This window comes from Siphateles boraxobius, unplaced genomic scaffold (assembly GCF_051911475.1).
Source record: "Siphateles boraxobius isolate OS27281-9 unplaced genomic scaffold, OSU_SipBor_1 172, whole genome shotgun sequence".
NCBI classification, from domain to species: Eukaryota; Metazoa; Chordata; class Actinopteri; order Cypriniformes; family Leuciscidae; genus Siphateles; species Siphateles boraxobius.
Window position 1 is genome coordinate 442,393 of NW_027508780.1, and position 20,108 is coordinate 462,500.

Below are 20,108 nucleotides of genomic sequence, written 5' to 3' on the forward strand. Positions count from 1 at the left end.
GAAAAAATATTCAGGCACTAAAACACCTAATGAAATGTATTTTGTCAGAACGCACAGCTTATTTTTAAAGCTACAGTATGTACGATTTTTGTTATAAAATATCCAAAATCACTCGCACAGTGTGATATATTTCCTGCAGTTGTGTACAGTACTTAAAATATCCCAAAAGTTGCCAAAGATGATTCATTTCAGAGAAATTCCAATTCACTTGTCGCCTGTCAATGATGTAATATCCGCGTTATCCCTGGTTCCCGCTCGTACTGCCACAGTAACCATGGCGACAGTCGTGGACAACAGCGTCTTGTGGCGCGCTCATGCTCACGCTATTGTTGTTTCGTTCATACATTATGGATCATGGCAAGCAGACTTTGGGACAAAAGGAGAACTAAAGCGAGGATCAGTATCAGCGTGGCGTTTTCGAGACGCCGAGAGCTAGCGTCCGCGACTAACTTCCACTCGACGCCGCTCTTGCATGAGCTTTATTAGACAGTGAGCAAATGTCCATAAAACTAATCAATGTTATATAGTTCAACATGATGAAATGTTAGAATATGATCAGTATGATGTTCTAATGTTGATCTAGCTTATGCAAGTCTCATACAGTCAAACTAACACAGAATAACATTATAACTTTAACACTCAAATGCAGTTTAGTGTGATAGTGTAACGTTAGACCAAAGCCCCTTTCACACGGAGATTCCGGAAAATACACGGATAAAGTGACCGGGATTTGACCCGGGTTCGTTTGACTTTGGTTCATTCACACTGCCAGTGATTTTCCGGAATCAGAGAGTGCGTTCACACACAACCTGTAAAAATCCCGTAAACACACTCGACATCGATGTGAGGTAATGTCTCAGCAGCGTGTATAGTTAGCTTATGAGCTGCGATTTGTCTCTCGAGAAACCACACTTGTGCATTTTTTTCTCTGATTCGATCATAAACTAGCGCATTACGTACCGTTTCACGCTGGCGAGCGATCCCGGCTTCAGCGCCATCATTACGACACGGCATTGGTTACGGCTTGTGTTCACACAGCGCGCGTCCCGGGACTGATGCTACTAGGTCCCCAACCTGGCATCGATCCCGGGTCGTGTTTGCGTTCACACAGAAGGTGTTCTGGCAATTTCTTGGGATCAACGCGCTGTGTGAAAGGGGCCAAAGAGAAACAGCGCTGCGTTCCCTCACAAGCTTCACTCGTCTAATAAACTGTCCTGTGCGAGTAATCCAGCACTTGTGGGTAACGTTAGTTCGGTAGAATGAAACTGGTAGACACACAGTTGAGCTGCTTATTGCTTTAATGTACCAAACTAATAATCATATCCAAGTTTATTATCAAATACAAAGTAATTCAAGCTAGTGCATAACAAAAAATACCCTTGATGTGAGAAAATAGAGACAGAACTAATACATAAAGCCAATCAATCCCAATGATGAGTCATATCTTGATGTACATTTTTATTCATGAAAATCAATGAAACATTTGTACAATATAAATACAAAGGCAAGGTGGCCAGAAGGATATTCTTAAGTGTATAATAGTCCATTTAGGCCTGATATCTTTGTCTAACATTTTAAAAAACACAAGTACAAGCAAAGTATAAGGTGCAAATCCGTCTCTTCAGGATCTTCCAACACAAAACTATTTATTCCCACAGATCATTTGTTCTTAGATTCACTAGAAACTACACAAACCCTGTTGCAGACAGACAGACAGACACACACACACACACACACACACACACACACACACACACACACACACACACACACACACACACACACACACACACACACACACACACACACACACACACACACAGAGCCTGTGCTTGACCCTTCACCTGGTCAAACGCTGAAAGGCACTTTATAAAAGCGTCGGTCGAGACTCTAGCAGTCATTTTTCATCAACGTCACAAATCATTCACATGATCTCAGTGCAGTGTCATTTAGTCTTGTATTTTTATTACAAAATATTGTGGCACAGACACACAAGATTAGAAATACTTCTCCAGTTCTCATCAATTAAAAACCAATGCTTCAAATGGACATTGATTGTCTCGTGGCAATCTGATATCCATATAAAACCTCAGAACAGGCCAATCACTCAAGAAGACATTACTGGACTATTAACAGAAACAGACGATTAAATAGTTTTGCTTTTGAATTATGCTTTCAGATAATGCTAATGCCAAACAAACCCCACTTTTGCGGTCAAAACTGGGCAACTTCTTCAACACATGATGCACATTAATAAAGGTTTTAGAAATTTATTGACCAAATCCATCAACTGTTTGAAAAACAACAACAACAACATTACACACACACACAAACACACACACACACACACACACTAAGACGGGCTCCTCAACTCTACTTGCTCTGGAAGTTGCTGAGCTCCTCAGACTCACACACACTGAGACTGGCTCCTCATCTCTACTTGCTCTGGAAGTTGCTGAGCTCCATCTCCTCCCTGCGCCGCTTCTGCTGTGTGAAGAGCGAGCTGAAGGGGTAGAGCTTGGCTTTAGCCGGGAACTTCTGGCCTGCGATGTCCACCTCGTATTCTCCGCGGTTGATGAAGTCTGGTGTGACGGGTGCCGGGGAGCCATCGGGGCTCCTGGCGCTCAGGAACCCGAGACACACGTGGCGCTCCAGGCTGTAGCTGTAGGCGCTGCTGGTGGTGCCGCCCACGAGCTCCCCGCTCCGGTACACCGGCTCGCCCCACCAGGGCCACACGTCCAGATCCCGGTCGTGCTCCTCCAGAACCAGCATCACCAGCCGCCGCCTCACACCCTCCACCCGCTGCTGGAGCAGAGCGTCCCGGCCCAGGAACCCGGTGTCCTACAAGAGAGAGATCAGTGTGTGAGGAACCCTGTGTCCTACAGGAGAGAGAGATCAGTGTGTTAGGATCCTTGTGTCCTACAGGAGAGAGAGATCAATGTGTGAGGAACCCCGTGTCCTACAGGAGAGAGGGATCAGTGTTTGAGGATCCTTGTGTCCTACAGGAGAAAGATCAGTGTGTGAGGAACCCCGTGTCCTACAGGAGAGAGAGATCAATGTGTGAGGAACCCCGTGTCCTACAGGAGAGAGAGATCACGGTGTGAGGAACCCTGTGTCCTACAGGAGAGAGATCAGTGTGTGAGGAACCCCGTGTCCTACAGGAGAGAGAGATCAATGTGTGAGGAACCTTGTGTCCTACAGGAGAGAGAGATCAGTGTGTGAGTATCCTTGTGTCCTACAAGGGAGAGAGATCAGTTTGTGAGGAACCCCGTGTCCTACAGGAGAGATAGATCAGTGTGTGAGGAACCCCGTGTCCTACAGGAGAGATAGACCAGTGTGTGAGGAACCCTGTGTCCTACAGGGGAGAGAGATCAGTGTGTGAGGAACCCCGTGTCCTACAGGAGAGAGATCAGTGTGTGAGGAACCCCGTGTCCTACAGGAGAGAGAGATCAATGTGTGAGGAACCTCGTGTCCTACAGGAGAGAGAGATCAGTGTGTGAGGATCCTTGTGTCCTACAGGAGAGAGAGATCAGTGTGTGAGGAACCCCGTGTCCTACAGGAGAGAGATCAGTGTGTGAGGAACCCCGTGTCCTACAGGAGAGAGATCAGTGTGTGAGGAACCCCGTGTCCTACAGGAGAGAGATCAGTGTGTGAGGAACCCCGTGTCCTACAGGAGAGAGATCAGTGTGTGAGGAACCCTGTGTCCTACAGGAGAGAGATCAGTGTGTGAGGATCCTTGTGTCCTACAGGAGAGAGAGATCAGTGTGTGAGGAACCCGTGTCCTACAGGAGAGAGATCAGTGTGAGAGGATCCTTGTGTCCTACAGGAGAGATAGATCAGTGTGTGAGGATCCTTGTGTCCTACAGGAGAGAGATCAGTGTGTGAGGATCCTTGTGTCCTACAGGAGAGAGATCAGTGTGTGAGGAACCCAGTGTCCTACAGGAGAGAGATCAGTGTGTGAGGAACCCCGTTTCCTACAGGAGAGAGATCAGTGTGTGAGGAACCCCGTGTCCTACAGGAGAGAGATCAGTGTGTGAGGATCCCCGTGACCTACAGGAGAGAGAGATCAGTGTGTGAGGAACCCGTGTCCTACAGGAGAGAGATCAGTGTGTGAGGAACCCCGTGTCCTACAGGAGAGAGAGATCAGTGTGTGAGGAACCCGTGTCCTACAGGAGAGAGATCAGTGTGTGAGGAACCCCGTGTCCTACAGGAGAGAGATCAGTGTGTGAGGAACCCCGTTTCCTACAGGAGAGAGATCAGTGTGTGAGGAACCCCGTTTCCTACAGGAGAGAGATCAGTGTGTGAGGAACCCTGTGTCCTACAGGAGAGAGATCAGTGTGTGGGGAACCCCGTGTCCTACAGGAGAGAGAGATCAGTGTGTGAGGAACCCTGTGTCCTACAGGAGAGAGATCAGTGTGTGAGGAACCCCGTGTCCTACAGGAGAGAGATCAGTGTTTGAGGAACCCCGTTTCCTACAGGAGAGAGATCAGTGTGTGAGGAACCCCGTGTCCTACAGGAGAGAGAGATCAGTGTGTGAGGAACCCCGTTTCCTACAGGAGAGAGATCAGTGTGTGAGGAACCCTGTGTCCTACAGGAGAGAGATCAGTGTGTGAGGAACCCTGTGTCCTACAGGAGAGAGATCAGTGTGTGAGGAACCCCGTGTCCTACAGGAGAGAGAGATCAGTGTGTGAGGAACCCCGTGTCCTACAGGAGAGAGATCAGTGTGTGAGGAACTTCGTGTCCTACAGGAGAGAGATCAGTGGGTGGGGAACCCCGTGTCCTACAGGAGAGAGAGAGATCAGTGTGTGAGGAACCCCGTGTCCTACAGGAGAGAGATCAGTGTGTGAGGAACCCTGTGTCCTACAGGAGAGAGATCAGTGTGTGAGGAACCCCGTGTCCTACAGGAGAGAGATCAGTGTGTGAGGAACCCCGTGTCCTACAGGAGAGAGAGATCAGTGTGTGAGGAACCCCGTGTCCTACAGGAGAGAGATCAGTGTGTGAGGAACCCCGTGTCCTACAGGAGAGAGATCAGTGTGTGAGGATCCTTGTGTCCTACAGGAGAGAGATCAGTGTGTGAGGAACCCTGTGTCCTACAGGAGATCAGTGTGAGGAACCCCGTGTCCTACAGGAGAGAGAGAGATCAGTGTGTGAGGAACCCCGTGTCCTACAGGAGAGAGATCAGTGTGTGAGGAACCCTGTGTCCTACAGGAGAGAGAGATCAGTGTGTGAGGATCCTTGTGTCCTACAGGAGATCAGTGTGTGAGGAACCCTGTGTCCTACAGGAGATCAGTGTGAGGAACCCCGTGTCCTACAGGAGAGAGAGAGATCAGTGTGTGAGGAACCCCGTGTCCTACAGGAGAGAGATCAGTGTGTGAGGATCCTTGTGTCCTACAGGAGAGAGATCAGTGTGTGAGGAACCCTGTGTCCTACAGGAGAGAGAGAGATCAGTGTGTGAGGAACCCTGTGTCCTACAGGAGATCAGTGTGAGGAACCCCGTGTCCTACAGGAGAGAGAGAGATCAGTGTGTGAGGAACCCTGTGTCCTACAGGAGAGAGAGATCAGTGTGTGAGGATCCTTGTGTCCTACAGGAGATCAGTGTGTGAGGAACCCTGTGTCCTACAGGAGATCAGTGTGAGGAACCCCGTGTCCTACAGGAAAGAGAGAGAGAGAGATCAATGTGTGAGGAACCCTGTGTCCTACAGGAGAGAGAGATCAGTGTGTGAGGATCCTTGTGTCCTACAGGAGATCAGTGTGTGAGGAACCCCGTGTCCTACAGGAGAGAGAGAGATCAGTGTGTGAGGAACCCTGTGTCCTACAGGAGAGAGAGATCAGTGTGTGAGGAACCCCATGTCCTACAGGAGAGAGATCAGTGTGTGAGGAACCCCGTGTCCTACAGGAGAGAGAGAGAGATCAGTGTGTGAGGAACCCCGTGTCCTACAAGAGAGAGATCAGTGTGTGAGGAACCCCGTGTCCTACAGGAGAGAGATCAGTGTGTGAGGAACCCCGTGTCCTACAGGAGAGAGATCAGTGTGTGAGGAACCCTGTGTCCTACAGGAGAGAGAGAGATCAGTGTGTGAGGAACCCTGTGTCCTACAAGAGAGAGATCAGTGTGTGAGGAACCCCGTGTCCTACAGGAGAGAGAGAGATCAGTGTGTGAGGAACCCTGTGTCCTACAAGAGAGAGATCAGTGTGTGAGGAACCCCGTGTCCTACAGGAGAGAGATCAGTGTGTGAGGAACCCCGTGTCCTACAGGAGAGAGATCAGTGTGTGAGGAACCCCGTGTCCTACAGGAGAGAGATCAGTGTGTGAGGAACCCTGTGTCCTACAGGAGAGAGAGAGATCAGTGTGTGAGGAACCCTGTGTCCTACAAGAGAGAGATCAGTGTGTGAGGAACCCCGTGTCCTACAGGAGAGAGATCAGTGTGTGAGGAACCCTGTGTCCTACAAGAGAGAGAGATCAGTGTGTGAGGAACCCCGTGTCCTACAGGAGAGAGATCAGTGTGTGAGGAACCCTGTGTCCTACAAGAGAGAGAGATCAGTGTGTGAGGATCCTTGTGTCCTACAGGAGAGAGATCCGTGTGTGAGGATCCTTGTGTCCAACAGGACAGAGAGATCAGTGTGTGAGGAAGGTTTAAGATATGAGAACACACACATTATGAGGGTTGTTTCAGAGGTCTGTGCCCAGTTGCATAAAGCACCTGAAGTGTTATTTGCCCTTAAGTTTCCCTTAAAATTAAGGGTGTTGCAAAAAATAACCGTTAAGTGTTACTTAAGGGTTTCTTTAGGTGTAACGTCATTCACCCTTTTTACCTTAAGTATCTATTTTTCCCTTAAGTATTCCTTAAAAAACTATAAGTGTTGCATAAAGCCCATTAACTGTCATTGTTCTAAGTATAACACAAGGTTTGGAAAACCTCACCTTAAGTGTTACACGGAGCAAGCAGGTTCAGGCCAAATCTTCTAACGAGATGCAATCGGCCGCTTTATATGATAAACAAATTAAAATTCTGCCGTTTTTTCACATGTAAACACAAAGTACATCTTATGGTTAACAGAAGCTCAAACGTGCGTGTGTCACGTGCAAAAACAAACCTCATTGGTTCTCGTTTGAGCTTTTTGAAACAGCCTGAATCATACGGATTATTTTTATGTATTTCAATAAATGGACAGAAATGATGAGCACTTATATAATAAATGTCTTTATTTGTTCCTAAAGATGAATGAAAGACTTGTGATGATTGTGAGAATGATGACAGGATTTTCAATATTTGAGTAAACTATTAATTTGAGTTTCGTCTCGTCTGGTCCTTCTCTTTCATATTTGATTTTCTTTTCTGTTTTCCTTATCCATGTTATGCTGCTGTCTGTGAAATGTACCGCAAAATGTGTAGTGTAAATCTGATATTTAATGTTAAAAAATGAGATTGTTATGTATAAAAATACAATATGTATAAAAATAGAGTCCAAAAGCATTATTCAGAGAATTAACCCTGTTTTTTAGGTGAATAAGGTGAGGAGCATCAGCTAAGATCCAAATCAGATCCAAAAAGAAATACAACACCTGTGCTAACTGAAAGAAAACGAGTTGAATACAATAATATAATAATATGGCAGAATGAAAATAATAGGATATTTACCAGACAATTTTAAAGGCTCGCCATTTTTGACCTGAAACAGCAAATTAGGTAAATGATTTTCAGCTCGACACAAGGGTTAATCGGCGTCGTCCAGCAGACTGCACTTCATCGTGTGTGTGGTTTGTGTTTCTGTGGCGTTGAGCTGAATAAACCCCAACACTATCAAGCTCTGGATTACCAACCTTCATGTGTAAACAGGTCAAAAATATTAATATCTAATATTGTTTAAAAATTTTTTAGAAAAAGTTGTTGCAACAACTACTTTCACAGTCAGCGCTGTTGAAAGTGTTAAGCGATATCTTTTTGGCTTTAGACAAAGGAGATGATGTTGTCTTGGTGCTTCTTGATTTGAGCTCAGCTTTTGAAATGATTGACCGTAACATCCTTATCTCCCGTCTTGAACATTCAGTAGGTCTAAAAGGCATAGTCTTGAAATGGTTTCAGTCCTATTTGAGTGGTAGATGTTTTTCAGTTAATTATAGTAATATGCCCTCGGGTAAAAAAACTCTTCCTTGGGCGGTTCCGCTAGGGTCTATTCTTTCTCCTTTACTTTTTTCTTTATATTTGCTCCCCTTGGGTAGCATTTTTAGAAAGTATGGAGTGCCATTTCATTGTTACGCCGACGGCAGGCAAATGTATCTACCACTCAGGCGCTCTACCAATTCATTCAAGTCACTTTTAGAGTTTTTAAAGGACGTTAAAAACTGGATGGCCAAAAACTTTTTAATGCTAAAAAAGGAAAAAACAGAGGTTATTGTATTCGGCCACCCAAATAACTCCTCAAAAACTATATTAGATTCAAGTCCTCTGGCATCTCACTCGAAAACAACTGTTAGAGATTGAGGTTTTTTAATTGATAATAACCTAAATATGGACACGCAAATTAATTCTGTGGTTCGGCCTTGTTTTTATAATCTGCGTTTATTAGCGAAAACGAAACCATTTTTATCAAATAAAAGATTTCGAAGGAGTAATCCATTCCTTTATTTTAACATGACCTGACTTTTGTAACTCTAAATTGGCTCCCGGTCCATTTCAGAATTCAATATAAAATATTATTATTTGTATATACTGTAAATCGTTAAATAATCAGGCCCCACCATATTTGGCAAACCTTCTAACTCCATACAACCCTTCTAGAACATTATGATCAGAGAATCATAAACTTCTTATAGTACCTAGAACAAGGCGACCGGGCCTTTGCAGTAATAGGGTCGAGACAGTGGAATGAGCTCTATCTATCAGATCTGCGAAATCTCTGTCATTGTTTAAGAATTTGTTGAAAGTGCATTTAATGTCTGTAGCCTATAATGGTTAGATGTGATGTTTAATATGGTGTCTATCTATTGGTCTATGTGTGTTCTTGTTTTTATCTTCTTATAGAACCGTTATGTAAAGCACTTTGGTTCAACCTTGGGTGTTTTTAATAGTGCTATATAAATACATAAATAAACAAGAAACAAGAATATCTCTTGCAGTGTAAACATCCTTAAACATCCTTAAGCGACCTTGTGTTTTCTGAAAGGTGCTATATAAAATAAACTTATTATTGTTATTACTATCCTTAACTGTGGCAACCATTTACCGGAAAGTGCATGAACCATAAACTAGACGTGTGGTTTAAGAACTGCATGCTGGGATGTTGTAGTCGCTAAGCTGTTTTTAGAGCTGATTTGCTCAGTAGTTGTCAGGGCATTCTGGGTATCTGTGAGTGGTTGCGTACAGGTCTAATGTAAAAGAGCTGAACTCAAGAGTGCCAGAAACTCACCTTGTCAAACTTGACCCTGAACTCGCGCCCGCACTCGAGCGGCGTGGTGAAGGAGTCCAGGTCCTGCCCCCAGAAGGCAAAGAACTTCTCGATGCGCAGACTGCGCAGAGCGTAGTAGCCCGCGTTACGGATCCCGTACTTCTGCCCCACTGACATCACTTCGTTATACACATGCAGTGCATACTGGGAACAAGAGAGCAAGATCTCAGAGCTTTGAACAGAACGTTGATCACAGAGATTCGTGCCGTTCACACAGATCTGTGTACGATGTGCCATGTTTAAAATGACACAGTGTAAAAAAAGCTGAACGTTTAGAAAAACGTCTAGGTACCCATGTGTGAACACATCCCATGTGAACGGCTCCTTATAATACAGTCAATAGCTACGTTTACATGGACACTTTTTGCTTCAATCTGAATTAATTCGGTCCGACTGATGTATCCGAACGCAGTGTTTACATGAACGCTAAAAGAGTGATCGGGGACTTCCGCTTCCGGCTGAATGGAGTGAGCAGCGAAGTTAGGCAGCTCCGCAAAAGTTTCAAGAATTTAATTATCCTGGGTCAACGAACATCGCCTTCTATCAGCAACTCACCTATACAAATAATTTAGAACAATATTTGATATGAAGGGCACTCGGAAATACAAACAAAAAACACCGGCACCGGCAGGCACTGCTCCGGTTAACGAAGTCTCGGCTAACAAGGCCTCAACTGGTGTGGCGAATGCTATTGGAGCACAGGCCAACAAAGCCCCGGCTGACCCCGCTCCAGCTAGTGAAGCTCTGGCCTGCTCACAAGACGAAGGCGCAATGGCGGAAGAAGAAACATCTCTCTCGGTGGGAATATTTCGAAGCGAGCTACGTGCATACCGCGAAAATTTAAAGAATGATATTAAAGCGGAAATCGAGATTATGCATCAAGATATACGCAAAGACATCACATCGCTACGGGAAGAAGCTAAAGCAGACATTAACACGCTCCGAAACGAACTTTCACAGGAAATAGAAACACTACATAGAGCCCACACTGAAACGGCAGACACACATAGAGAAATGGAGAGATCTCTCTGTGATGTTTCGGACAAAATATCCGCCATGGACAAAGCACACGCAACCTTACAGAAAGACTACAATAAACTGCAGGAAAAATACATGGACCTGGAGAACAGAAGTCGCAGGCAAAACCTACGTGTGGTGGGAATTAGCGAAGATATAGAGGCGGGCAACCCAAGCCGCTTCATAGCGGAGTTTTTTTCAGAAGTGCTCGGCGAAGAAAACTTTGAATCACCAATTCTAATAGATGGAGCTGATAGAACCCTGGCCCCTAAGCCCCGAGCAGGAGAGCGCCCGAGAGCGACGATTGCTCGCCGACATTACCACACCGACAGGGAGAAGATTCTGCAGCTGTCCAGGAGCAAAGGCAACCTATTCTACAAAGGATCACCGCTACATATCTTTCCGGATATGAGTCCAGAGGTCAGCAAGCTGCGAGCTTCTTTCAACCCGGTTAAGGTGAAACTACACAACGCTGGAATACCCGACAGTCAGCACTACCCGGCAAAGTTGATCATAACGATGGACAACACCAAACATTCTTTCACTGACCCACGGGCAGGTGCAAACTTTATCAAATCCCAGGCCCCAACTGCACAGGTAGTAGAGGGTTAAAGGTAGTTGAGTATTTCTTTCAACATACAATTGTGATGCCACCAAGGAAAACACATTAAAAGACACTTCTCTTTTGCCTGGTTTTTAGAGGATATTGAAGAAAGGTTGATTTGACAGAAAGAAAAGGAGGGGGAAGAAAAATGATGTGTTGACGGGTGGATTAGCTGGAGGTGTGTGTGTGTGTGTGTATATATATTTACGTGTGTATCTAGATATACGTATATTTATTTATTTTATTATATTTTATTTATTTTTTCTCCTACCCCTCAGGTTTTGTTTATAACAAGGTTGGTTAATTATTATTATTTATTTATTGATTTTTTATGCATATTGGACAACAATCTGATTTAAATTTCATGTTTAAGGAAGGGGGTAAGGAGTTAAATTTAAGTACCATACTAGATTAGATTTTTCTGTTTACTTTTTTTCAATAAGTGTGGGCCACAACTACAAGTGATCTGACCCAGGAGTATATAGTATACAACTTTAGGAGTTAAGTGGTAAGTCAAGTGTCCATGGACTTAGGGTTTAGGAACTTATGGATCTTTATGAAGACCATTATTGTTCTCTGTTTTTGCCCTAGCACGTTTAGTTTAGGGATGTTGAGAAGGTTCAATTGTTCAGACTTTGTTCTACTTCAGAGGATATCGTAGAAGATAGTTTTCACTGCCATGCATTAATTAAATATGACCAAGGTTAACACCATGTTGGCTAAAACAATTCCGCACAACTTGGTCAAATTTGCGAAAAAAACTAGATATGGATATCGTCTTTCTACAAGAAACACACTTGAAAAGTCAAGATCACAACAGATTACGCAATAAATGGATTGGACAGATATTTCATTCTAACTTTGGTGCAAAGAGTAGAGTTACAGCAATATTAATTAAAAAAACAGTTTATCGCTTCAAAGATAATACCGGACTCTCAAGGCAGATTCATCATTGTCACTGGTAAACTTTATGATAATTTGATCACATTAGTTAACGTGTATGCGCCCAACGTTGATGACGAACAATTTATAAACTCAGACCCCAGTTCATCAGACTTATACCAGAATAGATTACTTTTTATTAGATGTTAAACTCCTTCAACAAATGAAACATTGCAATTATGAAACACTAATGTTGTCAGATCATAGTCCTCTAACTATGCATTTAGCCTTTGGATATAATCAAACATTGAGGAGCTGGAGGTTTGATACCAGCATACTATCATACAAAGAAGGAATAGAAGAAATTAAAATACACATACATTTGTATATATCATTTAATGACACTCCTGACGTCACAAAATCCACCCTCTGGGAGGCACTAAAGGCATATATTAGAGGCCAAGTAATTTCATGGAAAAACCTGAAAAATAAGCAACAAAGGGAAAGAGAAACTCAACTAAAAGAAGAAATAACGGAAACGGATAGACAACATTCATCTAGTCCCTCAGTAATTCTGCATAAGATAAAGCTGGCTCTGCAGACAGAACTGGAATTAATATACACTACAAGAACGGTTAAAATGTTGACCAAAGCAAGGCATAGATATTATGAACAAGGGGAAAGAATGGGCAAGATTTTGGCTCAACAAATTAAAAAACAAGCTGCATCAAGGATGATTACGGAAATCCGCACAGATCCAGGCCAAGTTACAAGAGATCAACAGGAGATAAATGATACATTTAAATCTTTCTATGAAACACTATACACTTCAGAATCTAAGAAGAACCCCACACTCATAGATATGTTTTTTGATAAAATGTCTATTCCAACAATTAGTTTAGAAAATCTAGAACAACTGGAAAAACCCATAACAAAACAGGAAATTGAACAAGCTATAAACAGTATGCAAAATTGTAAAGCGCCTGGTCCAGACGGCTACACTTCAGAACTTTACGAAGCCTTCAAAGAACAGATCTCGATGTTGGGTTAGATGTATTCAATGAACCCTTACACAGGGGATCTCTACCTCCAACACTCTATCATGCAAGCATTTCTCTTATTCATAAAACAGATACGACCCCTTTGACCCCGCGTCTTATAAACCGGTGAGCTTACTCAATGTGGACAATAAACTACTTGCTACACGACTGGAAACAAAATTTGGCTCACAAATTATATCTTTGGTAAAATTATTATATGCCTAACCCCAGGCTTCAGTGCGGACTAACAATGTGCATTCAAATGATTTCCCTCTCAGCCGATCGACTAGACAGGGCTGCCCGCTCTCAACGTTACTTTTTGCTATAGCCATTGAACCCCTGGCTCTTTTATTACGTGCAACGAAGGAATACAGTGGGATTAAAAGAGGAAAAACGGAACATAAAGTTTCTTTGTACACGGACGATCTGTTGCTTTTGATTTCAAACCCCGTTAAATCTGTTCCTGTGATTATGGAAATTTTGAAGGAATTTGGAGCAGTATCAGGTTACAAATTGAACTTATCAAAAACTACCTTATTCCCAATTAATTCTAAAGCCCGTATGAATACTAAAGTGTTTAATATCTTCCCCTTTTCAATCTCAACTGAATTTTAATATCTTGTGATAAATATTACGCAGGAATATTACGGCTTCTTTAAGCAAGACTATTTGAAATTATATGATCAAATGAAAAAGGATATAGATACATGGATGAACCTGCCACTTTCATTAGCAGGCCGAATAAATATTATTAGAATGAATGTTCTGCCTAAATTTCTGTTCTTGTTCCAATGTATTCCTATTTATATAGCCAAAGCATTTTTTAATAAACTAGATTCCCTCATGTCATATTTAATATGGAATGGAAAAACTCCAAGAATCAAGAAAGCGTTTTTGCAAAGACCAACTTGTCTGGGAGGAATGGGATTACCCTGTTTTCGACGTTACGTAATATCCGCTCAATGTCCTTTTGGTTGTCCACTCAGGGGGCTGATGGGAGTAAGATGGAGAACGAAAGCTGTTATCCCTCCTCGTTAAAAGCATTACTTTATTCAGCTTTGACTATTTCAAAACAAAAACTTGAGAACCCAGTAGTTTCTCATTCAGTTGAAATCTGGTCCCAGATTAGAATGCATTACGGATGGAGAGGCGCATCTGCTTTAAGTCCATTGATAAATAATCACACATTTCCTCCGTCAGTCTTAAACACAACATTTCTTCAGTGGGAACATAAGGGTATTCGATGTATAAAAGATGTATTTGTTGAAAATATATTTTCCACATTCAAACAATTACAGAGCAAATACAAATTGGAAAGTAAAGATTTCTTCAAAGATCCGAAGTTTTGTTAAGGGCTTATTTCCGTCTTTCCCTAATCAGCCCCCAAATTCCGCATTTAAAAGAGGGCTAATTGCTAAAATCCACAATGTGCTAACACACGAAGAAACAACACCTACATTGGACCATTTGTAAAATGCTTGGCAGGAAGATCTAGGGGTGACTATTACAGACAATCAATGGTCAAAAGCCCAAAGAAGTGTTCATTCTACCTCTGTATGTATTAGACATGGTCTTTTGCAGTTCAAGGTGCTACACAGATGGCATTTATCCAAATTGAAATAGTCAAAGATGTTTCCTTCCATTAGTCCTTCTTGTGATAGATGTTTACAAGGGCCGTCCTCTCTTGCACATATGTTTTGGAATTGTCCTCGCATTACGAACTATTGGAACACTATATTTCAAACCCTTTCCAAGATTTAAAAAAAACAGCTTAAACCAGAACCAATCTGGGCTCTTTTTGGTGTGAAGCCAGTCAATGTACAACTATCGGACACCCAAAACAGCATGGTTTGTTTTGTGACCTTGATGGCGCGGAGATTAATTCTCTTGTGTTGGAAACAGAAAATGCCCCCGGCTCACTCAGCCTTAATGAAAGACATAATGGATGATTTGAAATTGGAGAAAATGAAATGTTTGTTGAGGGGGAAGTCTGAAATATTTTATTCAACGTTGCAAACTTTTATAGATTACTTTGGTGAGAATGTATAATTGATTTGTTTAGCATGGCAATGGCAATGATGTCCTCTGATGTCTGTTGTTTGTTATTGTGTTTTTGTCTTTCTGTATTTTATATGCACAAAAACTCAAAGAGAATTTTGAAAAAAAAAAAAGAGTGATCGGGTTGATGAGCGACTTTATATGTCACAAGCTTCTGATCGGATTTAATCTTTTGACGTGCGCACACATCACAAATACAGAGTTTCCCGCTGTTGGTGCACACTAACCATCCTCCTTTTCTTTGTTTGAAAAAGCAGACTTAATATTTATCCATGTCGGGTCCTAATAGTGCGCCGTTCTGCTGGTGTTATCCCGCAGTAATGCCCGTCCCGAGCCCAAACCTGTGTTCTGTGGATGAGAGTCAGACGAGGTCCTCCACTTCACAGACGAGCAGTGCTAAGAGGATCTCAGGATGACGGGACACTTTATTCATCATGAAGAACATATCGTTCAGGGGGTCACACGATCTTTTTGCTATTTCTACAGCATCGCACATGCGCAGTCCTTTCAGTTTCGTTTTTCGATCCGATCGAGTGTTTACATGTTCTCTCGATCAGATTACAAAAGGAATAAACACCCCTTACAATCCGAATTCAATTTTAATCAGATCTGGGCAATTCATTCGATTGACATGGTTACATGTTACTTTTTTATTCCGATTGTGCGACTGGTCCGATTACTCAGATTATTAGGGTCCATGAAAACACAGCTAATGTTTGTACCATACATACGGTTTTAATGATCAGCTGATTATCAGTAGATGTTCATTTCAGTGAAGCCCACAGCGGTCCGCGTATCTTACCTCTATGGGAATATACAGCATGAAGCCGGGCTCTCCGGTGTGTGTCATACTCATGACTCTGATGCCGTTGGCGTATCCCACACTCATTTCCTGCAAAACACAATCAGGAGTGAGGAAACTCAGAGTCTGCGTTCAAAGACACATCAAACACTGTCGAATTTCCCAGACTCCTACAAACGCCTCAGGATAGAGCGAGAGGATCCTATACCAGACGATCCCAAGATGCATTGTGCAACGGTGACGCCGTAACACTTTAATCATAGTGTCCTTGTTATACGTTACTTGTCCTGTACTTGCTTTAGTAAATAACGCATAATTGCATGCAACTAACCCTAAAGTAAGTGCATGTTGTCAATTAATATTACTCAGTACTTCAGTGTTTAATTACACTGTAACAAGGATACATTAAAATAAAGTGTAACCAATTTTTTTGCTGGATTATCCTTTTAAAAATAAGTATTGGGTTTAAACTTACTCGTATATCTAATGATACAAATATTTAAAAAAATTAAATTAAAGAGGTTCAAATGTTGACATATCTTACTAAGGTGTGATTTTATAGACCAATTAGATCATATTTAAAAAGTCTGTGAACCCGGTTTTGTTTTCAGACAGTTTAAAAAAAGTACAAGCGTTACCGCGCTCGTCAACAGCAGCTGTTGCTAGGCAACAAGAACAGTTCTCGTAGGCGGGACCGTCCCATTTAACATGGACCCCCCCGGCCCTCGAAGGATCTGAACTGGGACGCAGTGATCATGATCATCAGCCCATTACACCTGCAGAGGATTCCTCTTCTGAGGAACATTGTGTTGGCAATTAATGATTAATAACGGCTCCGCTTCTTCAGAGTTTGAGTTGGGCCGGCGATTACGGGCCGTGTCACTAACAGAAAACACATCGTCTAATAAAAATACAGTTATTTACAATAAAATATAGGGGTGGTGATGGCGCAGTGGATAAGACACATGCCTTTGGTGTGAGAGACCCGGGTTCGAATCCACTGTGAGACACCAATGTGTCCCTGAGCAAGACACTTAACCCCTAGTTGCTCCAGAGGCGTGCGACCTCTGACACATATAGCAATTGTAAGTCACTTTTGATAACAGTGTCAGCTAAATGAATAAATGTAAAATGTGAACAAGATTTATTTATTTTAACAACGCGTGATTCCTCAGACGTTATTTTTGTTTTGTTTTACCATATATTGTGTTGAAAATGTTGCTCATTAGTTATGAGTACTATTAGACATGATCTTTAAGCAGAAGGGCTTTACTCACCTTACAGAAGAGCGAGGGGAAGTGCTCCGGGGTCATGGACACGTACGACAGCTCAGACAACACGTCCATGGCTCGCGGGCCAATCAGATTCAGAGCTACAGGTCACATGACACGATTACTGCATCACACACACAAGCCCAGGCCATAAAGGCTCATTTCATTTCTGACATTTACTCTCTACTTCACTTATAAGGCTAGTCTATTGAAATGAGCGACTTTGCCACATCCCATCACATCACGACAGATTCAGACCAAACAAGTCCCAGATTTTCAACACTGTGCTGAGAAATCACTTCTACTAAAATGGCTTTCATGATACTTAAAAATAATAAAAATAAAAACTAGCTCAGCTTTGATAGAAGGTTTTCCTGATTTAAAACACAATGCAAGTTCAGTTGGTAAAGATGTATTGATTTCTCACCGGTGTATTTCCAGCTGACGTCCTCCAGGTGGAGCTGCGGATCGTCGGGCATGTGCTTCTTAATCCAAGACCAGCAGTGAACTTGTTGATCCGTGGGTGAAATGATGAAGAAACTGGAGACAGAACCGGATGATGTCAATAATAATGAACTGGATCTAACTGAGAATTAGTTGAGAGTCTGCTTTGGTGACTTTCGCATACGCAGGTGGATCTGCTGTCCTGGTTAGTTGGTTAATGCCATATAATATGAATTTTTTGTACTTTAAAACACGAACCTGCATATCGAAAAGCCCTGCTTTATGGGAAGTGTCCCTGTTTGCGAACCTGTTTTTGCTGAGGCGCACCACGCTGCAGTCGTTCTCGTAGCCGCCTCTCTCGTTCAGCATCCCCGTGTGGACGATGTGCCCGACCGGCACGTCCAGGTCATTAGCACACAGACGCTGGAGCAGACGCAGGGCCTGATCGCCCGCAGACTGAAACACACACACACACACACACACACACACACACACACAAGACATCTGAAGACTGATGAATGTGATATATGGAAGCCACCGAATAAAAAAATAAAAAGGTCATTGCAACTTTTTAACTCACACTTCAGATTTTTTCTTCTCAGATTTTTTAGATAAAAAGTCAAACTTTTACCTTGCTTATTTTTACTTTTTTCTTCCATACTGAAATGACAATGAAGGGATGAACGGACTCACCGTGAGCTCAAACTTGGTGAAGGAGGACATGTCGATGACACACACCGCCTCCTTGCAGCACTTCACCTCTGCTCCCACAATATCAAACCAGTCGGGCTTGTAGAAGGTCTTACTCTGATCCAGCGCCAGTAAATCTGTGAGGATTCGAGACCAACACCTCTGAGACAGGGACGCTAGTGACACTGAAATATCACAGCTGGACATTTGCTTTCAAATCTTAAAGTGGTAAAGGGTGCTGATCATTCATCTGCTAAGCTGCATCCATGCTAATATGTTAAATATTGATTAAGTACACAGCTGTTTAAAAGTTTGGACAATAAGTAAAACACTTTGTCACATTGAAGAGGCTCAAATGTAATGGAGTACTAAACATTTTTCTGGTCAATCCATAATACCCATTTTCCATCTAAAACGCGCAAAATGGTAAGCTTAAAGGGATATAGTTCACCCAAAAATGAAAATTAGCCCATGATTTACTCACCCTGAAGCCATCCTAAGTATATATGGCATTCTTCTATCAGAAGAATATAATCAGAGTTGTATTAAAAAATGTCCTGACTCTTCCAAGCTTTAGGTTTGTAGAATCAAACTCATCATTCTGAACCGATAGTGAGAGAAAATAACCTAAACTGGGAACACGTGGTCAGCGCCGGTTCTCACCCTTCCCAGCAGGAACAAAGTACTTGGCTCGCTCGAAGCCGTGTTTCTCCATCCAGCGCGCTCCCTGTGTGTCGAGCCGGTCGTACAGTGGACTCGTGCGCAGCTGCCGGCCCGTCTGGAAGTCCCAACGGGGAACCTTCAGTCCATACAGGAGTGCTGGTGGACACACATACAGGGAATAAACACACAAACAACTAAATCTACCAGTAACAGTGGCTGATACTCACTCGAGTCTCTATCAGTAACAGTGGCTGATACTCACTCGAGTCTCCGTCAGTAACAGTGGCTGATACTCACTCGAGTCTCCGTCAGTAACAGTGGCTGATACTCACTCGAGTCTCCGTCAGTTACAGTGGCTGATACTCACTCGAGTCTCCGTCAGTAACAGTGGCTGATACTCACTCGAGTCTCCGTCAGTAACAGTGGCTGATACTCACTCGAGTCTCCGTCAGTAACAATGGCTGATACTCACTCGAGTCTCTGTCAGTAACAGTGGCTGATACTCACTCGAGTCTCCGTCAGTTACAGTGGCTGATACTCACTCGAGTCTCTGTCAGTAACAGTGGCTGATACTCACTCGAGTCTCCGTCAGTAACAGTGGCTGATACTCACTCGAGTCTCTGTCAGTAACAGTGGCTGATACTCACTCGAGTCTCCGTCAGTTACAGTGGCTGATACTCACTCGAGTCTCCGTCAGTAACAGTGGCTGATACTCACTCGAGTCTCCGTCAGTAACAATGGCTGATACTCACTCGAGTCTCTGTCAGTAACAGTGGCTGATACTCACTCGAGTCTCCGTCAGTAACAGTGGCTGATACTCACTCGAGTCTCCGTCAGTAACAGTGGCTGATACTCACTCGAGTCTCCGTCAGTAACAGTGGCTGATACTCACTCGAGTCTCCGTCAGTAACAGTGGCTGATACTCACTCGAGTCTCCGTCAGTAACAGTGGCTGATACTCACTCGAGTCTCCGTCAGTAACAGTGGCTGATACTCACTCGAGTCTCCGTCAGTAACAGTGGCTGATACTCACTCGAGTCTCCGTCAGTAACAGTGGCTGATACTCACTCGAGTCTCTGTCAGTAACAGTGGCTGATACTCACTCGAGTCTCCGTCAGTAACAGTGGCTGATACTCACTCGAGTCTATGTCAGTAACAGTGGCTGATACTCACTCGAGTCTCCGTCAGTAACAGT

At 43.3% G+C, this 20,108-nt stretch overlaps 1 protein-coding gene across 3 annotated transcripts in view; it reads right to left on the reverse strand.

Moving 5' to 3' along the window:
* Positions 1–1,445: 1,445 nt before the first annotated feature.
* pdpr (pyruvate dehydrogenase phosphatase regulatory subunit) overlaps positions 1,446–20,108 on the reverse strand; it is a 32,730-nt gene continuing 14,067 nt past the window's right edge. For all 3 annotated transcript variants that reach the window (XM_077232515.1, XM_077232516.1, XM_077232517.1), the window contains 8 exons: positions 18,915–19,070; positions 18,255–18,388; positions 17,869–18,017; positions 17,545–17,657; positions 17,124–17,218; positions 15,847–15,936; positions 9,405–9,587; positions 1,446–2,841 (listed from right to left, as the gene is read on the reverse strand). In XM_077232515.1, the coding sequence (XP_077088630.1) occupies positions 2,437–2,841; positions 9,405–9,587; positions 15,847–15,936; positions 17,124–17,218; positions 17,545–17,657; positions 17,869–18,017; positions 18,255–18,388; positions 18,915–19,070 (1,325 nt within the window). In that variant the 3' untranslated portion in view covers positions 1,446–2,436. The remainder of the gene's footprint in view (positions 2,842–9,404; positions 9,588–15,846; positions 15,937–17,123; positions 17,219–17,544; positions 17,658–17,868; positions 18,018–18,254; positions 18,389–18,914; positions 19,071–20,108) is intronic.